The 27,132-nt window shown below is 40.5% G+C and overlaps 1 protein-coding gene across 4 annotated transcripts in view; it reads right to left on the bottom strand.

Moving 5' to 3' along the window:
* Window positions 1-283: 283 nt before the first annotated feature.
* LOC127511084 (tripartite motif-containing protein 16-like) overlaps window positions 284-27,132 on the bottom strand; it is a 106,420-nt gene continuing 79,571 nt past the window's right edge. The window contains exons 2-14 of one of the 4 annotated variants that reach the window (XM_051891527.1): window positions 16,935-17,030; window positions 16,615-16,848; window positions 14,013-14,172; window positions 5,090-5,149; window positions 4,967-5,011; window positions 4,579-4,875; window positions 4,337-4,486; window positions 2,467-2,621; window positions 2,189-2,308; window positions 1,942-2,093; window positions 839-956; window positions 476-594; window positions 284-387 (exon numbers count right to left, since the gene is read on the bottom strand). In XM_051891527.1, coding sequence (XP_051747487.1) covers window positions 487-594; window positions 839-956; window positions 1,942-2,093; window positions 2,189-2,308; window positions 2,467-2,621; window positions 4,337-4,486; window positions 4,579-4,875; window positions 4,967-5,011; window positions 5,090-5,149; window positions 14,013-14,172; window positions 16,615-16,848; window positions 16,935-17,030 — 1,695 coding nt within the window. In that variant the 3' untranslated portion in view covers window positions 284-387; window positions 476-486. Of the gene's footprint in view, window positions 388-475; window positions 595-838; window positions 957-1,941; window positions 2,094-2,188; window positions 2,309-2,466; window positions 2,622-4,336; window positions 4,487-4,578; window positions 4,876-4,966; window positions 5,012-5,089; window positions 5,150-14,012; window positions 14,173-16,614; window positions 16,849-16,934; window positions 17,031-23,818; window positions 24,271-27,132 lie in introns of those variants that run through there. The other 3 variants (XM_051891526.1, XM_051891528.1, XM_051891525.1) reach the window with 3 other exon arrangements.

Here is a 27,132-nt window from a genome sequence, read left to right as displayed (position 1 = left end):
GGCGGTTTATTTACACTTTGTAAAATTTGTAAAATGCTATTTGTGAGAAGGGTAATATGAGATATTGCACATCACCTACCAAAGAAAAAATAAAAGATGCTAGTCAGTGAAATACAGAGATGCGGGATTACTTAGTGTAATGTACAGCAGTGTCAATGATGCAGTGCATGAGAGGACATACTATACATGTACAAATGTTATGTTGTGTTATGTTATTTGCATTAAATATATATAAAACATTACAAAATTTAATACATTTTGATAGTAATAAACACAAGACACATTTTAAAATATACATCAATTTATTATGGTTTTGCCATCCAAGAAAAGTTTGTCTGTATTGTATTTTTTGAGCACATTATTTTTCTGCGGCAAGGACTTTACATTCTGGGAAGAAAAAAAAAACTTATGAGTGGCTTACTTGTAGTAGTCTCTGCATATTTAGCTGGGATAGGGGACACCAAAATGTACATACCTTGGGTTATATTACTTGCCTTCTTGCAAAAGTTTGTCTTTAATGTATTGTCTGAGTGTGCCAGTGTCTTTCTGCTGGGAGACATTGGGCTTTCCATTCTGCAGCAGGGACTCGGCATTCTGGGGAAAACAACAACAACAACAACAACACTACTTAGAATGGCTTGTTTGTAGTCATCTCTACATATTAATCTGGGATAGGATGGCACAGAAAAGGTTAAACCTTGGATTAAATTCTTAAGATTAATTCTAAACACAGTCAACATTTTAAAGAAAAAGACAAAATAGAACCAATAGAACCAATAGTTGAAACAAACTGCATTGTATAAATTGGCAGGCTGTCATCAAATAGTTGGCAACTAACCATCAAAAGAAAAATGCCACAGCTTGACCAATCTGTTTGGACTGCAACATCGATGGAACTCAGAGTCCAACCATCTAGGGTTTCAATTCCCAAAGAGGCTCGTGTCTTCATGAAATTACTGTTGGAAAGAGAAGAGTCAACGTACACCAGGTGAAATAAAGTAACCAAAAACTAAAGGCACTACAGTAAAAGACCAGCAATAAAGATTCACACAAAATGACAAGTAAGTCTAAATTATTCAATGGTTAAATAAATGATTCATATGTCCACCCTTACAAAAATAAATATACATCAAGTTCATTTTATTAAGAATAGCTAAGTAAAGTTCAAATATATTTTAAGTTTACTTTATGTAGTTAGTATAATATACGTATACTTGTAAGTGTTCTATTTCAATACTACTTGGGACTAAACTACCCAATTTTTAGTGTATAAAAACATACTTTTCTGTATACTTTAAGTGTAAAAATACCAAACTTTAAGTACACCACTAGTTTACATTTATGTTCTTTAAGCACAAATAGACTAAAACAAGATTTTTTTTTTCTTCTAATGATCCACAGACATCAATACTCGACATACAAAACACAACAATGGTGAGACTCACAAATAATAATAATAATAATAAAAAGATAAATTCTGAACATTACAAAATAAACAAACAACACAAACTGGTAAAAGTGAACCAAAAAAAAGTTCAGCAGCACAGATAAAACCATCAAGAATCAAGAAACTCCACAGCATAATCTATTCATGCCGCACTGCATGCTGGGGTGCCTTCATAGTACATACGCACTGTAGAATTACAGTATGATATTCCAAGAGTGCAGTTAGATACAAGAGAAGTCCTGCTGTGCAATTACTGTGAAAGTCATGCAATTATTAACCTGGAATATACTGTAATTTCACACTAAAATTTTGAGCAGTGTATGAATTAAAGATAACCAGGGTACTGAAGACAGGTCAAGCGTTTAAGTCTAAGCATCTGACAATAAATGAAGCAAAGAAATGAGTCTTAAGCCTGACTGTAGACATGTGAAAGAGGGGTAATAAACACAACCTCCATACATTACAAAATGTTGAGTATAGCATACAGTACATACCACCAATACGTCAGGAATTCATCGTGCTTTGATGTGCTTTTGAGTGAATCAAGTACACAGACTTTGCGCTCTGGTATATTAAATGCAATTAAGAACCAGTGATTGAACCTGCACACTGGCAGAAAAGCCCAATGAAAATCCTGAAACTGCACCTGTCAAAAAACAGAAAGATGTACTTATTAAAAAAAAAACAATTTATATATATATATATATATATATATAAAAATACTTAAGAGTAATTATCTGCCTTGTGATATTTCCAGTGTGTATAGTCTTCCTTCCTCCACAATTGCACAAGGAAGGACTGAAAGACAAAAACTTTAGTCTCCGACTTCGAGGCCAGGAGGTGAAGATAAGCATGAACAACCTGAACAAGATGACGAAAAGACAACGGTTATTGAAAAACAATCTGCATTGATTGCTCCATTAGTACAATAAACCAAAGAAAACAAGGTACTCTTTACTCTTGAATATTAAAAACTGAAACACATTTACATACTGAAGTAAATAAATGTAAAACTTTACATTGTCATTGAGCCATTGACCAGGATTCAGAGTTTCTAAGTCTTCTGAGGACAGTGTTATCCCTCCTACTGACAGGGTTTCAGTGGCAGAGACAGCTGGTTGTTCTTTCACTGGGGTTAAAGTGTCTTCATCTGGCAAAGTCACACTGCATTCAACTGATGCCATAAAAATAAAAAAGTCACACTTTAGATTAGGGTCCAATTCTCACTATTAACTACGACTTTTGCCTCAAACTCCTAATTACTGCTTATTAATAGCAGTGGTGTAAAGTATTTGAGTAAATGTAGTTACTGTACTTATTGAGTATCAAAGATATTAGCAACTTTTACTCTCTACTTGACTACATTTTTGAACAAGCTGTTTATTTCTGCTATAAAGAAGCGATATCGCCATCTACAGGGCATTGAAGGTACAGCACTATATCTTGTGCGTTTTGCCTTTACTCACCAAAACTTGTCAACAAAGTTACTTTACATGAATGTGAGTGCATGAGCAGGTAGTTGCTGAATCACACGTGTTTGATATAAGAGATGAGGTCATGACTGCAGCCGGTGATGAGGCAGAAACCAGCACATCCAGTGCAAGAAGGCTTACTTTCTTATCTTATTTATCCACTATACTGACGAGACCTTTATGAAGGATATTGGTTCACTTATGGCCTTTTTGTGCACTTGAGCTTAACTGAGACTTGAGAATCTGTAGATGTTTAAGAGGCTGTTGTGTCGACCTTGATTTATTGCAATATTGAGGTGTTGAGTTTTATTAGAGCAAGACAATACAAGACATACAAAGTACAAAGAAAAGAAACATATAAGTACAAAACAAAAACAATTTAGTTTTATTTAGATTTTAGAAAATAAACATGATTTCTCATCTTATAAATCAAGTTTATTATTTTCACTGGCATATCTCTTAGTTGTCGAGGACTAGTGCATCTTTGAGCCTATATTCAGCATGAATAAAAGAAGAGAAATCACGTTTATTTTCTAAAATCAAAATAAAACAACACAATATTGCAATAAATCAAGGTCGACACAACAGCCTCCTAAACGTCTACAAACTCTCAAGTCTCAGTTAAGCTCAAGTGCACAAAAAGGCCATAAGTGAACCAATATCTTTCAAAAAGGTCTTGTCAGTATAGTGCATATAAGATAAAAAAGTAAGTCTACTTGCACTGGAAGTGCTGGTTTCTGCCTCATCACCGGCTGCAGTCATCATCTCCTAAATCAAACACCTGTGATTCAGCAACTACCTGCTAATGCACTCGCATTCATGTAAAGTAACTTGTTGACAAGTTTTGGTGAGTAACGCACAAGATATAGTACCTTCAATGCCTTTATGTAGCAGGGATATGTTGTTACACCAGAATATAAACCATTTTTATTTCTTTTATATTATATAATATAGATTATTTGTTTTTGTTATTATTTGTTTTAGGGCATTTTATTTTGAAAAATTTGTGCTACTATTAAATAGCAGTGTGTACGTCGGCTGACGTCATACGTAGGTGAGGGGTTCAAATCGCAGCGCAATTGGAAGTTCGTTCTCTTTCCTGCAATGACACTAGAGAGGAGAGGTACAGATAACATTGCCAGTCTGTTTGTGTGTTTTACCACACAGGCACTGAAATTAAATCACCCATAAAAAAACATTTTTGTGTGGAAAATCCTTTTATTAACATCAAAAATCAACACAACGCAGAGGAACAACCGCTACACTTAGACAGTGATATCGCTTCTTTATAACAGAAATAAACAGTTGGGTGCCATGAAAAATGTAATGTGTAATTGCATCACTCATCACAAACGTATGGGTGTAAAAAGTACATTTACTTGTTCAAAAATTCTTTCAAAGTTATGGTTAGCCTTACTTATCATCTCGTAACTAAGTCGTGAGATGGCTCGTTCGATTGGAGGACCTGGGTCGCTCTCATCCGAGCTGGACTCGTCAAAATCAGCATTGCACACCTCCAACTGAGATTCCTTATGAAGTTCTAGCCCTCTATCCTCGTAATCTTGTTCTGAGGGGAAAATAATATTTAATGATTATTTTTTTAAATAAGTCTGTGGCAGGTAAAAATTATAATAAGCCAGGCGCTGTTTAATATCTTACCGTTATCTTCCAACGTCCTTAAACGTGAAGCGCTGGGTAGCTCACCTGCACCGGGTACGTCCCTAAGTTGCTTATGCCCACGTCTGGGCGTGGACAGGGTACATTTCTTAACATGTCCGCTGGTCTGCGAATGTGATATGATAGGATCACAGGACGTCTCGCGAACAGGGTCTTCTGGGGGAGATACACAGGAGCTGGACCTCTCAGTGACGCTGTTTGGCGAGTGATCTGATTCCGCGACAGGAGGTTCACCTGGCTGATTTTCATGAGATTCTCCTGATGCAACATCACCATCTACTGATGTATTGTAAGCATATGATTATAAACTGTAGAAAATCTTTCAACACATTAACAAAAACCTAATTGTACTTAGACATAGCCTACTCACCATGAACAATATTCTGGACACTCTCTCCAGAAAGCAGTACATCAACTAAAGAGCACATACATTATTTAGTATAGAGTCGTTATCAACCATAAAATCATTTTAATATAGAAAGAGAATACTTACGAATCTCATCCAAGGTGATGTCTGACCCTATGTCAAAATGCAGATCCGGTTCATTCACATCTGGTGATGTTAAAAACAGTGAAAAATCATGATAATCGAAGCATGATGTATAACCTAATTATGAAATAAAGTGTTACTTATCAACATGATTTGCAGTCATCATACAAGCTGATGATAAATTTTGTGCGAAAGATCCTGTCAAGATTTTTGTTGTAAATGTTGTTCTGACATTTTTAAACTGTAATCTGGCTGAAGGCATTTCTGCTATGCCATAAAGTTTGGGGGTATCCTAGATTGTCACCTAATGATATCACAAAGGCCTAATGGAAGGAAACTGCTGGAACATTGAAAATGATGGACTGGCCCCCTTAAAGTTCTGGCCTCAACTCCATTTATCAGAAAATAAGTGTACTGATGTTTGAAAGTGTTGGGCTTGAAAAGATGTACAAGCTAATAACTGTAGTGAACTAGACATGTTAAAGCAATTTTATGATTTTTATAAACCTTACTTCATTTATTTACCATTTTTCAACCTGTACCTCATGATCATGTTAGCAAGCAAAGGAGCTATCTATCTATCTAAGATACTATCTAAAATATTAATAAAGATAACAAGTTATATCATTAGAAAGTTCTAAAGGTTTACTGTCAATCAACAGTTTTTTTTTTTTTTTTTTTTTTTTTTAAGATATAGATGCTCCAACACCTGTAATTAATTTGTGTCAGGTGTGCAAATAACAACATGAAAAATTAAATGGGATTTCATACCTTTATAATGAAATAGGGATCGTAAAATATGAGTGTCCATTGCAAAACAAAAAACAGTACTTTTTGTCCACAAAAGTGTTAAATCCATGAAATATTGATATATTATCCATTGTTTGCATCACATTTCTTATGAATGATCTGCCCTCCATTATCGTTATTCAAGAAATAATGCAATCTGAGCAGCGTTTATGATGTAAAACTGTATCGTATCTAACAAACAAATGAGCCCGCGTCCAAAGGATAATTTTTCAAAATAGCGCAGCAGTTTTAGTTATAATATCGAAGCAGTGCTGTCGGAGTTTTATATCCTCCAAAAGTGAATTTTGCATAATAGGTCCCCTTTAAAGGGTCATGAAACCCCAAAACACTTTTTTTGAGATGTAAACAGATATGTATAGGCTGCACATCATTGAAAACACTAAAGGTAATCATTAATGTTATTCATAAGTGAAAAATAGTTATTTTTGCATTTTTCAGAGCGATTTCTGTCTTCCGGTTTGAAAAGCTGAGTCGGAGCAACGGCACAAATCTGACGTAATCGTGTACTTTCGGCCCAAGTATGGGCATGGTCGAACATGCTGACATAGACCGTTTCGAGCGATTCTCGACATATATTCATGACATAAAGCTCATTTAATCCAATCACTGCGCTGTAGTATGCATAAGATTATAATTGCGGTATTATGCATGAGGAAGTATCACTTTTCTCGCCTCGGTCTCTTGTCATTCAGAGAGGTGTCGTTGGTGCTACAACACAATGCGTTCCCTTTCGAAAGGGAACTTCAACTCTGCGTTTACTGCATATGGGGAACGGTCACTCGTGACAGGTGTTCGAAATGCCAAGAATCACACCACTCCAATCCTATTGGCCGGCGACAGCCTATGATGTCATTACAGCGCGAACCGTGACGTATAAAGGGAGCGCCTGGGGAAGCAGTCAACATCTTCTTGTCTTTTCGGGACTATCTTGTTCATGCCATTGTTTCATAATACCGGTAAGGAATTACTCCGTTTATGTATGCAAACGTTCAGGAGAATGTGTTCATCCGTGTCCCAGGGGTTTGACACTTGATTTACACGTTTCTGGCGTTTTTTCTGTCTGGAGAGGAGCGAACGCATAGACTGCTTGAGGATGTCGTCTGTGTGTGTTTGTCTACTGTTCACTGTGAGCGTCTCTCCTATCGGGACGCTCCGTTCTCGTTTGACACTCTTCCCAAGGGAGGAGGTGTCTGCTTCTGTGCCTGGTGATTCTAGCCCCGTGTGTGCTGAGGCAATACGGCGGCTGCAATCATAGGGCTCACAGGTGAGCTCGTTGGGAAGTTTGAGAGAATTGTATTCTCCCTCGGCTTCCCCGGGGCTGCAAGGATGCATGGCTTTTGATGAATGTGTTTGACGTCACCGCGTCCGGCAGCGAGCGCTCCTCTGGCTGCTGGGTATGTGAGCTGCTGTGTTTTTGGGACGCGCTTTTCGGCGGGCTGCAGCTGCCGTGAGGGCGCGTTAAGAAAGTGGCCGCGCGCGGACGGCTCGACGAACGGTTCCTTTCCGTCCATGAATGTTGCAGCTCCCATAGACTTTCCATTCTCTCCTGATCTCCGCGTTTGAGATCGGGAGGGCATGGAAAACCCCTAGCCATTCAGATTTGGATCTGAGCCCAGACAGACGGGAGGAGGAAGAAGCGAGAGTATGGGCGATTGATTGTAAACACCGTTGCGTTTGTAATCGATCCCCCAGCAATTTAAAGGGACGATTTATATCTACCCTCTCTTCTTCTTCTTCTTTCACCTCCCATATATATATATATATATATACAATGGTGATCAGAATTATTGGCACCCTTGGTAAATATGATCAAAGGTGACTGTAAAAATAAATCTGCATTGTTTATCCTTTTGATCTTTAATTCATAAAATTAGCAAAAGTCTAATCTTTCATTGAAGGGAAAGAATTGAAAGTAGGGGGAAATCACATTATGAAATAAATGTTTTTTCTCCAAAACACGTTGGCCACAATTATTGGCACCCCTAGAATTTTTTATGAGTAAAATATCTCTGAAGTATATTCCCATTGATATTTAAATTTTTTTAGCAATTTTTTTTTTTCATGAACATGAAATTGTCCAGCCATGACTTCCTTTTCCACAGGAGTATAAACATGAGGAAACACAAAGGCCAAATTCCCTTAATCATTCATCACAATGAGTAAAACCAAAGAATATAGTTCTGATGTGCAGCAAAAGATTTTTGAACTTCACAAAATAGAAAGTGGATGTAGGAAAATAGCTAAAGCATTGAAAATCCCCGTTTCCACCATCAGGGCAATAATTGAGAAGTTCCAATTAAGTAAAGATGTTACAAATCTGCCTGGAAGAGGACATGTCTAAATCGTCCTGATGCGCAGTGAGGAGGAAAGTTTGAGTAGCCAAAGATTCTCCAAGGATCACAGTTGGAGAACTGCAGAGATTAGTTGAGTCTTGAGTCTCAGAAAGCCTAAAAAATGATCAAACAGCACCTACATCCCCACAAGTTGTTCAGGAGGGTTTCAAGAAAAATCCTCTGCTCTCATCCAGAAACAATCTCCAACATATTCAGTTGTCAGACAAGACTGGAACTTCAAACGGGAACGGCTTCTATGGTCAGATGAAACTACAAAAAGAGCTTTTTGGCAGTAAAACCACCAGATGGGTTTACAATGAATGCCCACGGTTAAATATCCTGCTGGATCTTTAATGTTGTGGGCCTGTTTATCTGCTGGAGGTCCTGGACATCTTGTTCAGATACATGGTATCATGGATTCTATCAAATACCAACAGATAAAAATTCAAAACCTGACCACTTCTGCTAGAAATCCAATAATGGGCCGTGGTTGGATCTTCCATCAGAACAATGATCCAAAACAAACATCAAAACCAACACAAAAATGTGTAACTGAGCACAAAAAGAAGCTTCTGCCATGGTCTTCCCAGTCCCCTGACCTGAACCCTAAAGAAAATGAGTAGAGTGAACTGAAGAGAAGAAGCACCAACATGGAGCTGGGAATCTGAAGGATCTGGAGAGATTCTGTATGAAGGAATTGTCTCTGATCTCTTGTCAGGTGTTCTCCAACCTCATCAGGCATTATAGGTGAAGACTCAGAGCTGTTATCTTGGGAAAAGGAGGTTGCAAAAAAGTATTGAATAAAAGGGTGCCAATAATTGTGGCCAACATGTTTTGGAGAAAAACATTTATTTCATAATGTGACTTTCCCCCCACTTTAAATTATTTTTCTTCAATGAAAGATTAGACTTTTGTTAATTTTATTAATTAAAGATCAAAAGGATAATCAATGCAGATTTATTTTTACAGTCACATTTGATCATATTTACCAAGGGTGCCAATAATTCTGATCTCTGTAGCATTATGTTGGCTAGTTTTCAAAACATGCAGGCCGCTTTATGGCCGCTATTTTGTAGCCTCCTATGTTAGAGTAGCTTCTCAGCTGATACTTTAGTTTGGTTTGAGTTAGCACTCGTCACTTCAGTTGTTTGTGTGCAGGACGGCTTATCGGCCGCCTGACACTGTTTGCTTGCAGTGTTTGGTGTTTGTTTGTCACATCACCCTTATTATTACTATCCCCCTGAGGTTGTATAGTTCCTAGTTCTGGCCTCCTCCTGAGGGAGTTGCTGGCCGTATGCCCATTTCCCCTTCGATGTGAAAATGTAGGTGCTATGGCTGAGGTTAACAGCTAAGGTTATAGGCTGTTATTAGCCTTCCTGGTGCTGTTTTTCCCAGGTGTTAGGCCCTTATCTTTGAGAAGATAAGTTATGCATTGCTGCTAGGCCCCACTTTTTAGAACTTTGTCATGCCTATAATGTCTTCACATGAGCCCCTTGAATTTTATTCAAGTTTGAGCATACGGTGCTAAATGTTTTTAGCTTTCGGTCTCAAGCGTTCAATACAGATCTCAGATCTGTTTTGTGAAAGCATTTATCCTATTTGGATGGCATGTATTACAAAGCATTTGCGTTTGTTTTGGGTTCTAAGCTTTAGCCCTACATACTTTTCAATATATGTGAGCTTACTCTAGTGCTGCCACAGGTTAGCGCCTGTTTCTGTGATAGCAGGCTGTGTTTAGCCTCTATCTATGAACGTGGTGTTTTGTTGTACTCCCCGGTTAGGGTTTGTGTTTCACTGAGTGCATCACCTGTTGGATTGCACACTCAGGTTGAGTGTAGAGAGTCTTATTCTGGTAGAATAGAAATGATCTCTGTTAGCTCCCAGTCGATCATGACCACAGCAGCTGTTTTACATATGCTGTTAGATTGTTGGCTCTTTATGGGTAGCCTCTTTCTTATACAGCTTGTTTCTTGGGCGCTGTTGGTTTACGATCACGAGTTGGCTCACGTATCTTAGCACTGCCTCAGGCTTATGCTTATGTTTGTTTGAGGTGGTAGGCCTCGTGGGCCTCCCTTAGACCACGATAGCATGTTTATGTGTACTATGTACATTGCCTGTTGGAATGTGTAGGCTTAGCTCAGTTTGTGTAGCTAGTTACCCACAATTAGCTTGTTGGGTCTAGAGCTGGTCCCCTTTGAGCTTGGGCCCTATATATGACCACTGGCTGGAGCCACATGGTGCTGAAAGTAGTAGACCCTGCCAGGCCTTCTTTTCAGTTTCTATGTTGGCCCAGCTGGGCTGGTGCTCACTTAGCTTAGCACTACCTCAGGCTTATGCTCATGTTGTTTGAGGTAGCAGGCCTTGCAGGCCTTCCTTAGACCATGAAAGCATATTATGTGTACTGGGTACATTGCCTGTTGGAATGTGTACACCTAAGTTCAGATTGTGTAAGCTAGTTACCCTCAGTAACTTTAGGGTTTAGTGCTGGTCCCTTTTTTGAGCTCGGGTCCTGTATATGACCACTGGCTGGCGCCACATGGTGCTAAAAGTAGTAGGCCTTGCCAGGCCTCCTTTGTAGCCTCTGTGTTGGCCCAGCTGGGTTGGTTATATCTAGACTCATTCCATGGTTGAGTTTTGTCTTATGACTCACGCCGCCATCGGCCACGCACAACTCTGTATGAGTAGGCCCTAGGTCAGGCCTCTTGTAGAGTTCTGCGGTGCAGTGTTTACTTTTCTTACCTAAGGGGTTTCTCAAGTACTTGGCCTGCTGGCTGGTCTTAGTCATGAAGCTACTACTGGCTGATGCCATGTGTTCATGGAGGTCGAAGGCCCCACCAGGGCCTCCTTTCAGTCTGCATGTTGGCACAGCTTTGTGTGGGTTTCTATGTGACTCATCACCATGGATGGGTCATGATTGCCACTAGCTGATGCCGCGTGTTTACGGGTTGTAGGCCTTCACAGGCCTCCTATGTATCACGCTGGAGTTTGGCTTTGTACTCCTCTCGCTTAGAGAGTAAAAGGTGCTTTTACTGAGTACATTTTCTGAGTGGCTTGCCTCTCAAGGTGAGATCTTGTGTTAAAACCAACTGTTTGTCTGGTTTTATGCATTTGCTTCCTTGAGCTTGGTTTCCTTTAGCTCCAGTTGAGCTAAGTAGCTACCTTGTTTGTTACTCAGTTCTATTTTGCTCCTAGAACTTTAGTGGCCGCTTTAAGGGCCTCCTTTGGGAGCATGTTGGCATGTACCTTTTTGTGTTTTCTCTGACATTTTTACTGAAAACAGTAAAAAGGGATTTGTGTCGCTGGCTGGCCAGGGCTCTGGCTGACTGATGACCTCCTTTGTAGTCGGTTTGTTTAGCCTGGAGCTTGATAACGCTGCCACGAGCTGATGCCACGTGTCTGCTGAGGTTATAGGCCCATGGGGCCTTCTTTTGCTTAAAGAGTAAAAAGGTGCTTTTACCGAGTACACTGCTCGTTGGATTGTGTTGGACGGACTGTTTCGTGGGCACTCACAGCTACCTAATTACTTGATTGGTCATGTGCTCATCATGCTATGTTTTCATTCGAATCCTGAATACCACCATTTGAATTGGGTTCTTGGTGTTATATTAGTTCATTTGTAAGAACTTTGGTTATGTTGTAGGCCCCTTCTGGTCGGCCTCCATGACTATGTGCCTACAGTATGGTCTGTCTGTTAGGTTGAGCTTCGTACTTCCCTTTGGGTTGACTGCGTAATTGTGCTTAGCTCCCTAAGCTGGTCATTGGTTGTAGACTTCTATGAAGTCTCCCGTTCTAGCCCTAGGCTGGTTTGTGCTCCCCTGTACCAGGGTTTTTTCTAGGCTTTAATCAGACACTGAATAGATCCTAGGATGAGTGGATTATACTCAATATGAGGGTTCATAGCGCTCAGCTGAGTTCCACTCTCCAGGATGCCCATCTCTGCGCGTGGGTTTGAGTTGCTTACTGCTCTTTCGCAGTCGCTCTTATCTGCTCTCTTCTTTGAAGAATGCGCTTTGGAGATTCTGTGTATCAGACAGGGCTGGCCCAGACTATGTTTGGCTTTCGCTAGATTAGTACGGCCTCCTTGGTGGCGTTGGGGGTGACTTCGTTCCCCTCTAGTGACTGGCCAGGGTTCCGTTTGGTTTCCTGGCCACATTCCCTTTAAGGGACCACTTTCCACGGATTGCTGGTCACAAATGCCTTGAGCAGCCTTGGAAGGCTTTCTGCGGATGGCCTCTTTTAGGCTCAGCTTGGGCTGTTGGCCGTAGGGAATGCACAGAGTTAAAGTTCCCTTTTGAAAGGGAACGTCTCAGGTTACGTATGTAACCATGGTTTCCTGAGAACAGGGAACGAGACTCTGCGTTTCACTGCCATGCTTCGGGCTGCCTGCTGAACAGTCCCTCAAAGATGAGTAGGTGTTGACTGCTTTCCCAGGTGCTCCCTTTATACATCACGGTTCGCGCTGTAATGACGTCATAGGCTGTCGCCGGCCAATAGGATTGGAGTGGTGTGATTCTTGGCATTTCTGTCACGAGTGACAGTTCCCCATATACGGTAAACACAGAGTCTCGTTCCCTGTTCTCAGGGAACCATGGTTACATACATAACCTGAGACGTTTTCCTGCGACACAACCAGAGCAGAGGTTTGTGTGCATGCAGATTGTTTTACCAGCACAAATGGAAAATATGTTCGCATGAGATCGCATTATAGCAGAGAATTCAAATGTCACAAAAGTGCGGCTCATTCACCTCTGCCTGCTCTAGCTGCATTCAAAAACGCGAGCCGTAGGCTATGTTTACTTAAGCGCAGCAGCACGTGTTGTTTGTATTTTGCTCGCGATGTGGTCAGAACTGGAGTTTGAATACGAACGCATGAAAAATACGACTGTTATGATATACACACGGAGCGCGCATATGATCAGTTTCAGCGTGGAGCTTCGCGTTGTTTAACAACACTAGTCACGTGGCACATAGCTCATACAGAATAAAGTGTCCGTGTTTAAAGTTTTTATTTAACACATTCTCCTGCACTAAACATTAACCAGCACGGTGTAGTTATGCACACATATTTCATCAAGTCTTCTTCAAATTAATTATATGTGCAAACTGGACACTGATACAGTGTTGTAGCCTATCTGAACGCAACGAGACGATTATTCTAATAGACAAAAGACTGATTTTGAGTGCAGTCCTTGTAAACATAATCAAAGTAGCCTATTATTAGCCCTATTAAATATTCTTTCGCATTTCTCCCTTGTGCTTGGGAGTTTGTTGTCATTTTCTCCGTGCTCATATATTAATATCCATTATTCTGTATAATGAGTGTGTTCTATGTCTGTGCCTCATTGGTTGTTCTCTCCCCTCTTCCCCCCCCTCTACACTCCCACTTTTCCAGAGCTTTACACGCCTATTTTAACAGACTTTTTCCAACTCAGAGGTGTGAACGACCAGGCTAAAACAGGGGGGTTTCATGACCCTTTAATATTTCTGGCATGAGGAATCCATCTGATCTAGCAAACTACAACAAGGATTACTTGGCACGTGACAATTCCACTTTAAATGGTGTTCTAAATAACAGAACTCATGTTCTGAGGAAATATTTTTGTGCGAATAATGATCAGTGATGCGCTCTTGACTCAGCAGATGGCTTAATAACATAAATGGAATAAATGACAGACAATGAAGAACTCGCTTAGTGTTCGAACGTTCCATTGGCCGGTTTGAATAAGTCCTATGATACAGTACTGTACAACCTTCACTGTTGGAGTTTTTTATATGGACTTTACCTCTGTCAGTGATCTTCTTGAGCTCCTCTTCGCAGAAATCCTCTAGTTTGTCTCTAAACTGAAGTACAGCTTCTCTCACGCCATCAAAAGAGGAGAGAGAACTGAAGGGATCGTCATTTACGTCTGTAGATTCAAGAGGAGCTGAGAGAGACTGGAAACTCTACAGAAAACAGAAATCAAAGCTCATCACCTCCACACTTCAGCCAATAACCTGCACTACTGTCTGATTTGAGCAGCTCTTGTTGATCTTTAGTAACTCTCCACAATCCAGCCAAAGAAAGACAGCGATCATTAATCAAAATATTTAGTGTATATTGAAATTATATATCTAAAAAATGAATGACAGCAACAAAAAAACAAATGTTGCGTTGGGTACAACCAAAAACAAAATTGTTCAGAACCCATGAAAGTGATCCATTCACATGTAGAAACAAAATCTAAAGGTTGGTAATATACTGACATCTATCTAATAAGAAATGTTTTAAATAATATTATCTGGTAACACTTTACAATAATGTTCAGTTATACATTATTATTTAATGATGAACTAATAATTTACAAAACTATATTCGGCATATTCAGTGTTTGACTATACATTCATCAATAATTAAAGGAACACTCCACTTTTTTTGAAAATAGGCTCATTTTCCATCTCCCCTAGAGTTTAGTTAACAGTTTAGTTTTACCATTTTTGAATCCATTCAGCTGATCTCCGGGTATTTCTCAATATTTTTCCTATTTAAAACTTGACTCTTCTGTAGTTACATCGTGTACTAAGACCGACAGAAAATGAAAAGTTGTGATTTTCTAGGCCGATATGACTAGGAACTATACTCTCATTCCAGCATAATAATCAAGGAACTTTGCTGCCGTACCATGGGTGCAGCAGGCGCAATGATATTACACAGCGTCTCTCACAAATGTCTCCATGGTTGCAAGGCACGCTCCCTGTGCAAACGGGGTCACAGGAGCTGCATAATATCATTGCCCCTGCTGCAGCCATGGTACGGAAGCAAAGTTCCTTGATTATTATGCTATCATCATTATCATCAGATTCAATGAATAATGAATAAATAAAGGTAAGTTGCTTATGAAAACCTTTAATACCAACTTAAATCCAAATAACATTATTAGGGCTGGGCGATATGACAATAAATATATATCAGCTTTTTTTGTGCACAGTCACACAATTAAAGCGTGCAGACAGAAATGAGGCTGCCTCAGTGCATCATTAGACATATGGTCTGATCAAACCATGCGATCTTTCTCTGGCGTTACAGGCCATGGATTAAACCAAAAGGGAAATCAGCTGGAGTCTTTTTTTTTTTTTTTTTAGGCTGTAGGAGGTTTTGTGGCAGACACAGTGGAGACAACATAGCCATGGCATTTGACAAGATCACTGATGAATATAACATAGCAAGTAAAGTCAGGTACGTTATTACTGATAACGCAGCCAATATGAAGTGTGCATTCAAAGTCATATGTTCATATTTTTCAGATACTTTGACTGCAGAGGTTGAGGCCACAGCAGATGGAGACATGCTGAATTCAGAAGTTAACAGTGATGCTGATGCAACCACAGATTCTCCTCCTGGCAAATGCCCACGACTTCTAGCTCGCTATCGAGCCCACAAGCACCTGAGCCACTCAGCTAAGGATGCATGCATTTCAGTACAGATACATAAGTACTTTGATGCCATTCAAGACACAGACACAAATACATCACTTGAATTTTGGTCTACAAACAGGGAGAGATTCCCACAGCTCCACTCTCTTGCAGTAAAAGTGCTGTCTATACCAGCATCATCTGCACCAGAAGAGCGTGTCTTTAGCAAAGGTGGTCTCATCATGAGACCTTGTGCACGCTTAACTCAGAAAATAGTCAAAGCGCTTGTATTTCTGAAAAGCAATATGGCCCTGGTTTAGTGCTTGACTGTGTTCAACAGTACATTGCATTTTAAGTGTTCGTTACAGCTCGTCAGAAATGAGTCATTCATAGGCATATTAAGCACTGTAATAAAGCTTGAAGCTTGTTATGACTAGCTGATAGATTTATCTCTACTCTGAGTATTCTCTCAGCCTATTTAGATGTGGGGGAGAGACATTAAGTAATTGAAATGTCAGCTTGAATATAGTGTGATGCAATAATAAACGGGCTAATTTTTATTTTCATGCATATTATAATAAAACTTCTACATATAGCTCTAAATCCCTTTTCTTTGAAACCATTTTTTTATAGGAAACGGGGGCTCTATTGAAATAAAATAAAAATATTAAATGGCAATGGCAAGATGTAATAGTGGTATTTTGTTACAGGTTTTATATTGCCATTGGTTGAAAGGTTAAAATATTAATAAAAGGTAAATATTTACAACGCAATCAAATATTTCATTTATTTTTCATTTGAATTAATTTATGGACTCAGGCGGACTCAACTCGGCCGTTAAGAACTTGGACTTGAGTCCAACTCTGCCCCTTTTGGACTCTGACTCAATTGTTTAAGGACTTGGCCTTAACTCGAACTCGACAAAGGTGGATGTGGAGCCAACACTAGTCTCGTGCTCAAGTCCACTATGATCCTGTTCTTCTAGATCTCTGTTACCTGCAGGAAATGGATGTGATCCTGTGTGTGTGAAAGCTGCTCCAGCTCAGCGTCTCTCCTTCTCAGATCATTGATCTCTTGCTCCAGTCGCTTCAGTCTTCCTTCAGCTTGACTTACTGCAGTCTTTTCCTGATCTCTGATCCACTGTGTGGCCTCAGAGCGGCTTCTCTCAATGGAGCGGATGAGCTCAGTGAAGATCCTCTCACTGTCCTCCACTGCTGTCTGTGCAGAGCGCTGTTAGGACACACATCACAATCACACAGTGGCTTCAGTGAGTCCTGACTGAGACTTCTCAAACTTCTCTTCTTCTCCAGACTCACCTTATGAGACTCCACAGCCTCTCTCAGCTGCTGAAGATCTTTCTCTCTCTGCTGGATCCTCTGCTGGAACGACCTCTGCGTCTCCTTCAGCTGCTTCTGCAGCACACACCAATAAAAAGATGTCACATCATACTCTGAACCCTGACAGATATAATGACAGAGTCACTTCAGTCTTGCTCGTTCTCGTGTGAGCGTGCAGTTTTGAGTTTGCTCTGGCTGTACACTCTACTATTCACGTGTGTTGCTGTGTAGCACGTGGTTTGTTTACACTGGCTGCGTGCTTTCATGTTATATTTTGTCTTGTGCTGCGTAGCATGCGGCTTGTGTTTTTCACTGGCTGCATGCTTTCATATTGTTATGTTTTGTGTGAACACGTGGCTTATGAGCGTTATCATCAGCTGTGTGTTCGTGTATTGTTTCATTTGAGCACATGGCTTGTGATTATGTTACAGACCGGCACCTGATCTCGTGGGGTTCGCAAATGAATCTAACAGAGGGTTTTGAGATGGGTGCTGCCCTATCTCAGCCCTCACCTGTTGATTTAATGTCTCTATTCGGAGTCAGGAAGCATGCGCTGCGGTTTCTTCCACTCCAGTTGAGACAGCTGCACTGATGAGATCCAGTTCTGAGGAGTTGAATGTTGTTAGTGTGGAAACAGGTGAAGCTGAAGACTTGCCACTTCAGTTTTCTTGTTAGTGAGGAGTTCGTGGAGGTCTTTACTCATGCTTGATTTTAATATTGAATGGCCAACCGAGAAACAAGAGCTGCAAGTCAAAAGAAAAATTAGATGAAAGTTTTTTCCATCTAGATGAGCTCAACCTCCACATCACAGCTTACCGTTTTTCCCGACCTCCACACTGAGGTGTCGGGGTCGTGGAATAAGCCTGTCTCATACCATATATTTTACATCATACAGTGATGTGTTAGGTATGAGAAGACACGGTTATGGCGGCTGCTGAACTTCTCACACAGACAACACCAGACAGAGCGTTGCTACCCATACTCCCCCTCCAAGGAGCTAGGAGGCGGGGCAGCACTCGCAGGCGAAATCTTTGAAGGGGAAGACGGATCTGAGGACCGTCATTGCTGCTAAGAGCTTCGTCGAAGAATCCTGAACGCCAGAGGTATCAGGATACTGAGGGTGGTCCCCTCCGAAGCCGGACAGCGTTCACCTCATTATTTGGTGCCTGTCTGCCTTTCGGTACCCTCAGGAGGGGTGCTCTGCCAACCCCGCCTCAATGTCGGGGCGCAGTATTTCTTTCGGGGGCGAAGCATTCCAATATTGGGTTCTTCCCTTCGGACTAGCACTGTCACCCCGCACCTTCACCAAATGTGTAGACGTGGCTCTGATGCCTTTATGTATGCACGGCATCCGCATTCTAACTACATAGACGATTGGTTGATTCTGGCTCAATCAGAACAGATGGCAGTTCAACATCGAGATGTTGTTCTTGCTCACATGAAAAGGTTAGGGTTGAGATTAAACGCAAAGAAAAGTGTGCTTTCTCCAGCTCAGAGGACCACTTATCTAGGCGTGGTGTGGGATTCGAATGTCGTGCGTGCTCGTCTATCTCCTGCTTGCATAACATCAATTCTCTCCACCGTCTCAGACATAAAGCTAGGCCAGTCACTCACTGTAAAACAGTTCCAGAGACTGTTAGGTCTTATGGCAGCAGCGTCCAACATAATACATTTGGCCTGCTGAACATGAGACCACTGCAGTGGTGGCTCAAAGCCAAGGGTATTTTTCGAACGATCAGGGTCATGCGGCAATGCCTTCGTGCCCTAGTTATATGGAAGCAACCTTGGTTTCTGTTCCAGGGACCTGTGTTGGGAGCTCTCGGTCGTTGCGTCACACTAACGACAGATGCATCACAGGCTGGGGGGGGCGATCGTGAGCGGTCGCTCGGTTCAAGGTCTTTGGCAGGACCATTATCTTTCGTGGAACATAAACTGCCTGGAGATGTTGGCGGTGTTTCTAGCTCTGAAATACTTCCTTTCGGACCTCAGGGACCATCATGTACTAGTTCGATCAGACAACACATCGGTGGTCTCATATATAAATCACCAGGGTGTCTGAGATCGTGCCCGTTATACAAACTGGCTCATCAGATCCTCCTGTGGTCCCAAGGGAAACTGCTCTCTAATCAGGGCAGTGTACATCACTGGGTACCTGAATGTGGGAGCAGACATTCTGTCGAGGCAGGGGCCAAGGCACGGGGAGTGGAGACTTCATCCTGAGGTGGTGAAGCTCCTATGGGAGAACTATGGCGAAGCCCAAGTGGATCTGTTTGCGACTCGAGAGACGATTCACTGTCCACTATGGTTCTCAAATACAAACCCAGAACCTTTTGGGCTGGATGCTATGGTACAGCCGTGGCCAAGGCTGCCGCTGTACGCATTTCCTCCGATTGCGCTGCTCCCAGTTTTTATTGTTATTAGTAGCCCCGTTCTGGAAGGCCCGAATATGGTTCTTGAACCTCATGTCCTTGCTAGACGGCTTTCCGATGGAGATTCCAATCAGGAAGGACCTTCTCTCTCAGGCGAGTGGGTCGATCCTTCACCCCTGCCCGGTGTTATGGAAGCTGTGGGCTTGGCCTCTGAGGGGGCCCAGCTCATAAGCTCCAGTCTCTCAACTGAGATTGTTAAAACCATTCTCCAATCCAGAGCTCCCTCCACGAGGAAACTTTACTCCCTGAAGTGGAAATTATTCACTTCATGGTGGGAAAATCACCATTGGGATCCGGTTAACTGCCCCATTGGCATGGTGCTGGAATTCCTGCAGGAAAGATTTTCTACAGGGTTATCTCCATACTGAAGGTGTACGTGGCAGCCTTAGCTGCTTCCCATGCTTCTTTAAGTGGGGTATCTTTGGGGAGACACCCTGCTTATAACTCGTTTCCTCCATGGCACTTTGAGGCTCAGACCTGCAGTTCGCACAAGAGTACCGACTTGGGATTTGGCCGTTGAATTACAAGGCCTTTCTGTAGCCCCCTTTGAGCCTATCGAAGAGATTCCCGAGAAATTTCTCAGACTCAAAACAGTGTCTCTCCTTGCTATTACGTCTCTTAAGAATTGGAGACATTCAAGCACTCTCTGTATCTCCATCGTGCCTGGAATTTGTGCCCGGTATGGTCAAGGTTTCTTTCATCCTAGACCGGGATACATTCCAAAGGTTCTCACTAATATTGTGAGACCTATTGTGCTGCAGGCTTTCTGTCCTCCTCCATTTATGACGTCGGACCAGGAAAAGCTTAATCTGCTGTGCCTGGCTAGGGCATTGGATGCCTGTGTCCACAGACCTGCCATGTGGAGAAAATCAGATCAATTATTTGTATTTTTCAGGTCACCTAGGAAAGGTCTCCCTGCATCCAAGCAGAGAATGAGCAAGTGGGTGTTCAAGGCCATCTCATTTGCTTATGAGTCAGCTGGTCAGCCTTCACCTTTGGCTGTTCGAGCCCACTCTACAAGGAGTATGCCTGCCTCTAAGCCTTTAATTTCGGGTGTGTCCCTACAAGATGTTTGTGATGCGGCAGGCTGGTCCTCACCGCACACATTTGTGAGGTTCTACGAGCTAGACCTCGGCTCCACTCTAGGAGCGCAGGTGTTATCATGAGTTGGCGCTTTGGCTTCACATGAACGGTCACTTTCTCTTATGACGTTGGGATTGTCGTTCCCATAGCGATTGATGCAGCACGAGTTCCCTTGAAAGGGAACGTCTCGGTTACTTATGTAACCTTAGTTCCCTGAATAGGGAACGAGACGCTGTGTCGCCCTGCTATACTCCCGGCATGCCCGTAAGCGCTTTGCTTCAGAATTCAGAAGCTGAGTGTGTTTTCGGGTAGGCTTGATAGTTCCTGGTCAGTGACGTCACCCGCCTATGACGTTCCGTCACTCTATTGGACGACGCAGTCATGTAGAGGTGTTCCCATAGCGACTGACGCAGTGTCTCGTTCCCTATTCAGGGAACTAAGGTTACATACATAACCGAGACGTTTTATTATTATTTGTTAGTTTACTTTATTATTATACTTTGAAACGATGAACCACGTGAACTTTACTTTGAATTTTGATCTTTTAATCGATGACCTTTCACATATCAGCACAAAAAACAAAGGATCGACATTCTTAGAGATGGGGCACCCGCGTCCAGACCTCTGTCAACCTGGTCATTAGGTTTCTTTGGGGAGTGAGGAGATTAAATCCACCTCGTCCTCCTTTCATATTCTCTTGGGGTTGAGGGTGGCACACAGCGGCTGGCTTGACTGAAGTAAGCAAATTTTTGTGAGGATTTATAGTTTATGGACTGTTTTGATAATTATATCTAGAAAGGGAAAAGGATTGATGACATCAATAAAAGAGATCTCAGAAAGCTAAACTAAAACGATGTTTGCCTCAGCCAGTGGCGCAGATGAGACAAGGACGCTATTGAAGAGGAACCAGCACATTAGGTATGTATATACTGCATTTACAATGCTTATACTCATTTTTGATAGAATTATTATTACGTTGAAATGTGAAAGCACAGCAACCAATCTGACAAAAAAAGAAGTCAAATTTGACAAAAAAAAGTCAAAACTCTGTTTAGGATATGGCAAGGTTGCTTGCATAGCAGTCTGCAAGTATACATCTTAAATAAAATTTCAGTAAAATTTCATTTCAGTAAATCCACATTTTGATATTGTGAAATGGATATGATTACAGTACAGTACATATGAAACAAAATTTCTTTGTTTAAGTTTCTGTTGAAGATTAGTAAGCATCAGCTTGCACAGCTGACATCACATCTCCAGAAGGCAGACAGGTGATGCTCAGCAAGGAGTTATATAAATCCTTAGGATGTAGATCCTGTTTTAGATTTTAATAGACCACATTTATTTTATAATTTATAGAATCTTGTGTCTTCTGAAAGAATACAACTGATCACAATCAAAAAGTGCCTGTTTTTTGTTTGTTTATTATAGCACAGGCAACATATACTATAATATTTATCACTTTCAACAGTGTTTTTGTCATTTCAAAGGGTTTTCTGTGAAATGACACTGGGATATTGCATTTAAACCACTGTATAATGGGGAGACTTTAGATTTGGGTAGGCAGAAATTACATTACTACAATAATATTCTTCCCATCAGGTGCATTTGAATAACTCTAGCATACAACATGATAAAGACAAAATTCTTTTTCTGAAATCTAGTGGAAACAAGCAAAACTGCCTAGAGGGTGCTAGAGCACTCAGGGCCTGAATACACTTTCTGTTTTATGTAAAATTACACACATTTCAGCGCGGAAATCCCCAAGAATTCTCTGATGATCAAACACCAGCAGAACACTGATCTGGGGCCGTATTCAAAAGTAGCTCCTAACTTGCTGATTTAGGAGAAACTAAATAATGGGCGTGTCAGTCTGTAATGTCTTGTTTTGGTTTTGTTTTCTTGTTCATGTTTTCATGTCTTTTATTTTGTAGTTTGATTCATGTTGCTTGTTTGGGTCATGTATTGTTTTATGTAACCTGCTTTTGGTGAGTGTAGTATCTGTTTTCAAGTCTAGTCAAGTCAAGTCACGTCACGTCACATCAAGCCAAGCCATGTCAAGTCACATCATTGTTTTTGTTCCTGTTCACGTTCATGTTTTGGATTTATGTCAATAAACTGCACTTGGGTTCTTCACTACACTCGCCTCCAGTGGACTCTCCGTTACAGAATACATGACCACACCATGAACCCAGCAGTTGCTCTCTTGACTCTTCGCCAAGGCCATCACACCATTGAAGACTACGTCCAGGACTTTTGTGAACTCTGCCACCTGGTAAATTTCAATGATGTTGCCCTAAAAGACATTTTTCGGTTTGGACTAAATGAACCTGTTAGTTCGAGGCTGCCAGGGGGAAAAATTCATTTTTCCCTGGCCCAGTACATTGACCACGCCTTGCTTATAAGTGGATCCTCATTTACTGTGGGGTTTGTGGATGAGGAGCCCCACAATCACACAGTACCATCCTCATCAGACTGTCTCCATGCCCCTACGTTCATGTCAGTTATTTATGCCACGGCAGGGCCTGCTCCCTCCATGCCTGCCACGCCAGAGCCTCACCATGCCATGGCCGCCACACCTGCCACACCAGAGCCCCCTCTCATAAAACCTGCCTTAGTTTTCCCCAAGTATTTTTTTTGGGGGGGGGGGGGGGTTATAGGTACCAAGCTCCTGTGTGATTTAGCCTGTACATCAAATTTAAAATCTCTGTAAATCTCTAGTTTAGCTTTCACAACCATCATCTGTACATTTGATGTACAATTTGCAATTGAAACAACTTATATAGACAGGTTTATAATTGTTATTATGAAATTGTGTATTTTTATGATAAATGATGTGATATTTTAATTATGCATACCACTGATAAATATACTAGTTAAATTGATTTTCAGCTACCTATCATTTAATTCATTCAGACCAAGTCTAAATTCCACTGCCATGTCACAGTGGTAGTGAAGAATCTGGTGATTAAATGAGACCTGCTCACTAATTATGTGACTCTGTTTAACCAACAACTCTATATTATTCATTTTACAATAATACTAAATTCATGTGTTGAAAGTGTTGCATGGTCATTCAGAAGTTGTTTAGGTGTCTCACATGCAATGGAGCATCATCAGTGGAAATATTCCTTCACCTATGGAGATTTGACCTGCCCAGCAAACCAACCTTCTGCTTGAAGGTGACTAAAGACTTCTCAAGAGGGTTAATTAAGCATCCTGGGGAGGACACAGATGCTTCCACAAAGTGTAATGACACTTTCCACTGACACCTTCTGATGATGCTGACTAAAACAACAACTTGATACATGACATTCTGCAGACTTACAATATTTAGTTTATAGTTCTTACCTGATTCTCTTTCCTTTGTCCTGCAGCTGATACAGTGTCATGGTTTTTATGTTCATCAATTGTACACAGCACACATATACACTTCTGATCAGTGCGGCAGAAAACCTCAAGGATCTTGTTATGTGTTTGGCACATCATCTCTTGCAGTCGTCCTGTGGCTTCAGTCAGATTCTGTCTCTCTCTTTTAAAGAAAATCTCACGTTTTTCATGGTGATTCTGACAGTCAGAATCCAGACAGGACTTGACAGCTTTGTGTTTTCTTCCAGTACAGACGTCATAGTGCACATCTCCATCTCCAGTGTAACAGTCCACAAGTTTTCTCTTCTTCGGACTCTCCACCACTTCAGGCAGCATGGTGTTTTCAGCTAAAGCAGCTCTAGGACTGAAGAGACAGAATCATTCAGCAGCTCAACTTCAGTTTCATTTTCTCTTCAGTTTCGTTTTTCATGGTGGGGTGGGGTGGGGGGTTCCCCACTTACAAGGCCACTCAACTGGAATCACTGTATTCAGCCACAATGATGTGAGAAACAAGTATGTACATGTTTGTATTTTGAGAGAACCACATATATGCATGGTTTTTGAAAAAAATAAAATAAGTCACTGAAATAAGGCCTCAAAATGCATACAAAATACCCACATAATGAGCCATTAGGTCAGGAATGTGGCTGACTCAACTAAGGAATGCAATTACAAAATAAATATATCATTTTTTGTTTTAAGTTTATATAAAATATAATTAACTATCTAAATGAGAGTCAAAGACACATTTTGAGTCCACAGTTATACCTGTAAATACATTCTGTTTAGAGATGTGAACATCAAATACCTGGTATTTGTATTTTAAATTACAGTACCGATCAAAAGATTGGATGCATTACTAATTATAATGTTTTTGAAATAAGTCTCATGATCATCAAGTCTGCATTTATTTGATCAAAAATATAGAAAAAAACAGCAATACTGTGACTTATTATCACAATTTAAAATAACATTTTTTTTAATATACTTTAAAATATATTTCTGTGATGCAAAGAATCTAAACATTCATATTACCTCTTTGCCATTTCATAGATTATATTTGTTATATTATAGAGCCTAAATATTAATATGCTGTTTAATAAATTGCTAACACATTTTATTTCAGTATTTATTACATATTTAAGTCGATTTCACTCATCTCAGTATAGCAATATAATTTGGGAATATCCATGGCAATTTACTAATGTAAGTCGATCTGCCCCATTAATTCACACTGAGACACACAAAACTTGCAGGATTCATATTTAAACAGTGCGGTTCAAAACAGACACTATATTGCAATTAGAATAAAGAACTAAAGAATAAAAAAAAACCTTACCATTCACAATCAATGGCTCGATCTAGTTGATCCTCAAAATAAATAGTGAAACTAGCTCTTCCACTGAGGTAAATCCTTTTAGAATTATTCTTCACCGCATCTCAAGCCTTCCGAGCTGATGTGGGTGTTTACTCTGTTGAATGTATGGCCTCAGAATTTGTTTCTGAATAGGCACACTCTCCGTGGGTGTGGCTGAATTAGTGGATAATGAGCAGACTCGCATACGTCTGACAACCTTCTCTTTTCATATAGATTACATAAACAGAGAATATTTGTTTTCGATTTGACTTACATGATTTAAAACCTGACATTTCAACGTTTCTTTAGACATATGTCACATATGTTAAAGTTCATTTTCTGAGGACTATCAGAATGGACTTTGTTCAGAGGGAGACGACAGATCACGCATCATGTTAGTTTTCTTTAAACTAACATACACAACATTTTGTGGTTACACCTTATTTTAAGGTGTCAGTATTACAGTGTAATTATACATTTAAGTACTGAGTAATAATAACTATATGTACTTACATTAGGGTTAGGGTTAGGATGAGGGTTTGGTTTAGGGTTAATGCACGTAATTATGCATAATTTCTAGTTATTACTACAATAAATATATGTAACATATGTAACAATGACACTGTAGAATAAAGTGTTACCCATTTTGTTTTTACTCTGAGTGTACACAAATAAAAGAAGACATTCTAGTTTCAGTTGATATATTACTTCTGTCTCTATGACAAAAAGTATATTTTTTTGTCATATTTTAAGTTGATTTTGCTGCTATGTGAAAAAAATCCAGCAAAACGTGCTGGCGTGTTTCCCGAATCCAGAGTGTTAAGGTGTAAGAGAAGGGTCAAAAATGTAATTATAAATGTAATTACAGATGTAATTTTATGCAGGTAATTACAATATAAAAACACGCATGTACACAACAAGTGCATTGTATCAAATGATTAATTTAAATGTAAGTTCATAGTAGTTAAGGCCGTCCAATATAAAGTGGGACCCAGGTTCCTCATTCCTGGTCCTGGAGAGCCTCATTCCTACTGAGTTAACTAAACTCTGTTGTGTCTCTCCAGGAATAGAAAGAGGAACCCTGCTGTAAAGTCACTGATAATAAAACGTCCACTAGATATCAGTCTCAGACAGTCACTCAAAGAACACAAGTTATTGACAATCAGGACTTTTACTATCTGCAGCAATACTGCATCCTTATTACTACACTTGTACTGCAGGGCAGAAAAGTTTGTCCAGTTCCATCATTACCTTAATTTCTAAAACTTGTACGCAGTGTTGTAGGAAATGTTATTTCCCTGGTTTAAACTATATATAAGAAAAACTTTTGTCTGTAGCAAACAGGGTCACATAGTGTTATCTAGTTGAGGGGGCAACATTTTTGCTCTCCCATTCACCCCCACAATAAATGTAGGAATCAATTTCACTTTGTTTGGATATTGATACTGCTATTTACCTGTTTTAAAGAAATGTTAATGAGTGGAAAGTACCTAAAAAACTTAAATCCTTTAACGAGTTGAAAGTACATAAGATACTTCATGGAAATTACCTAAAAACCTAAAGAGATGGTTGTTGACTTCAGAAGAACCCGAGCCGCCCACATTCCTTTAACTGTTTATGGTCTGTTGTGTCAAGAGTCTACAGCATTAAGTTCCTTGGTGTGCAAATAGTGGAGGACCTCACCTGGACGACACTCAGCACCACCACAGTTGCCAAAAAAATACCAGCAGTGTCTACTAGAGATTGAAGAAACCAGCCAGGAAACCAGGAAACCATAGAGCAGTGGTCGCCAACCCGTCGATCGCGATCGACTGGTCGATCTTTATCACTGTTCCAGCAGCTCGCGAAAATAACAGAAATATGATTACAGAAATACATTACAAATTTAACTTCACTGCATTTGAAAGACAAATATCATAGCTACAGTCTTTGTACTGTA

Source organism: Ctenopharyngodon idella, chromosome 4 (genome assembly GCF_019924925.1).
Source record: "Ctenopharyngodon idella isolate HZGC_01 chromosome 4, HZGC01, whole genome shotgun sequence".
NCBI classification, from domain to species: Eukaryota; Metazoa; Chordata; class Actinopteri; order Cypriniformes; family Xenocyprididae; genus Ctenopharyngodon; species Ctenopharyngodon idella.
Note: the sequence above shows the minus strand (reverse complement) of the source record. Positions and strands in the feature narration are given on the sequence as shown.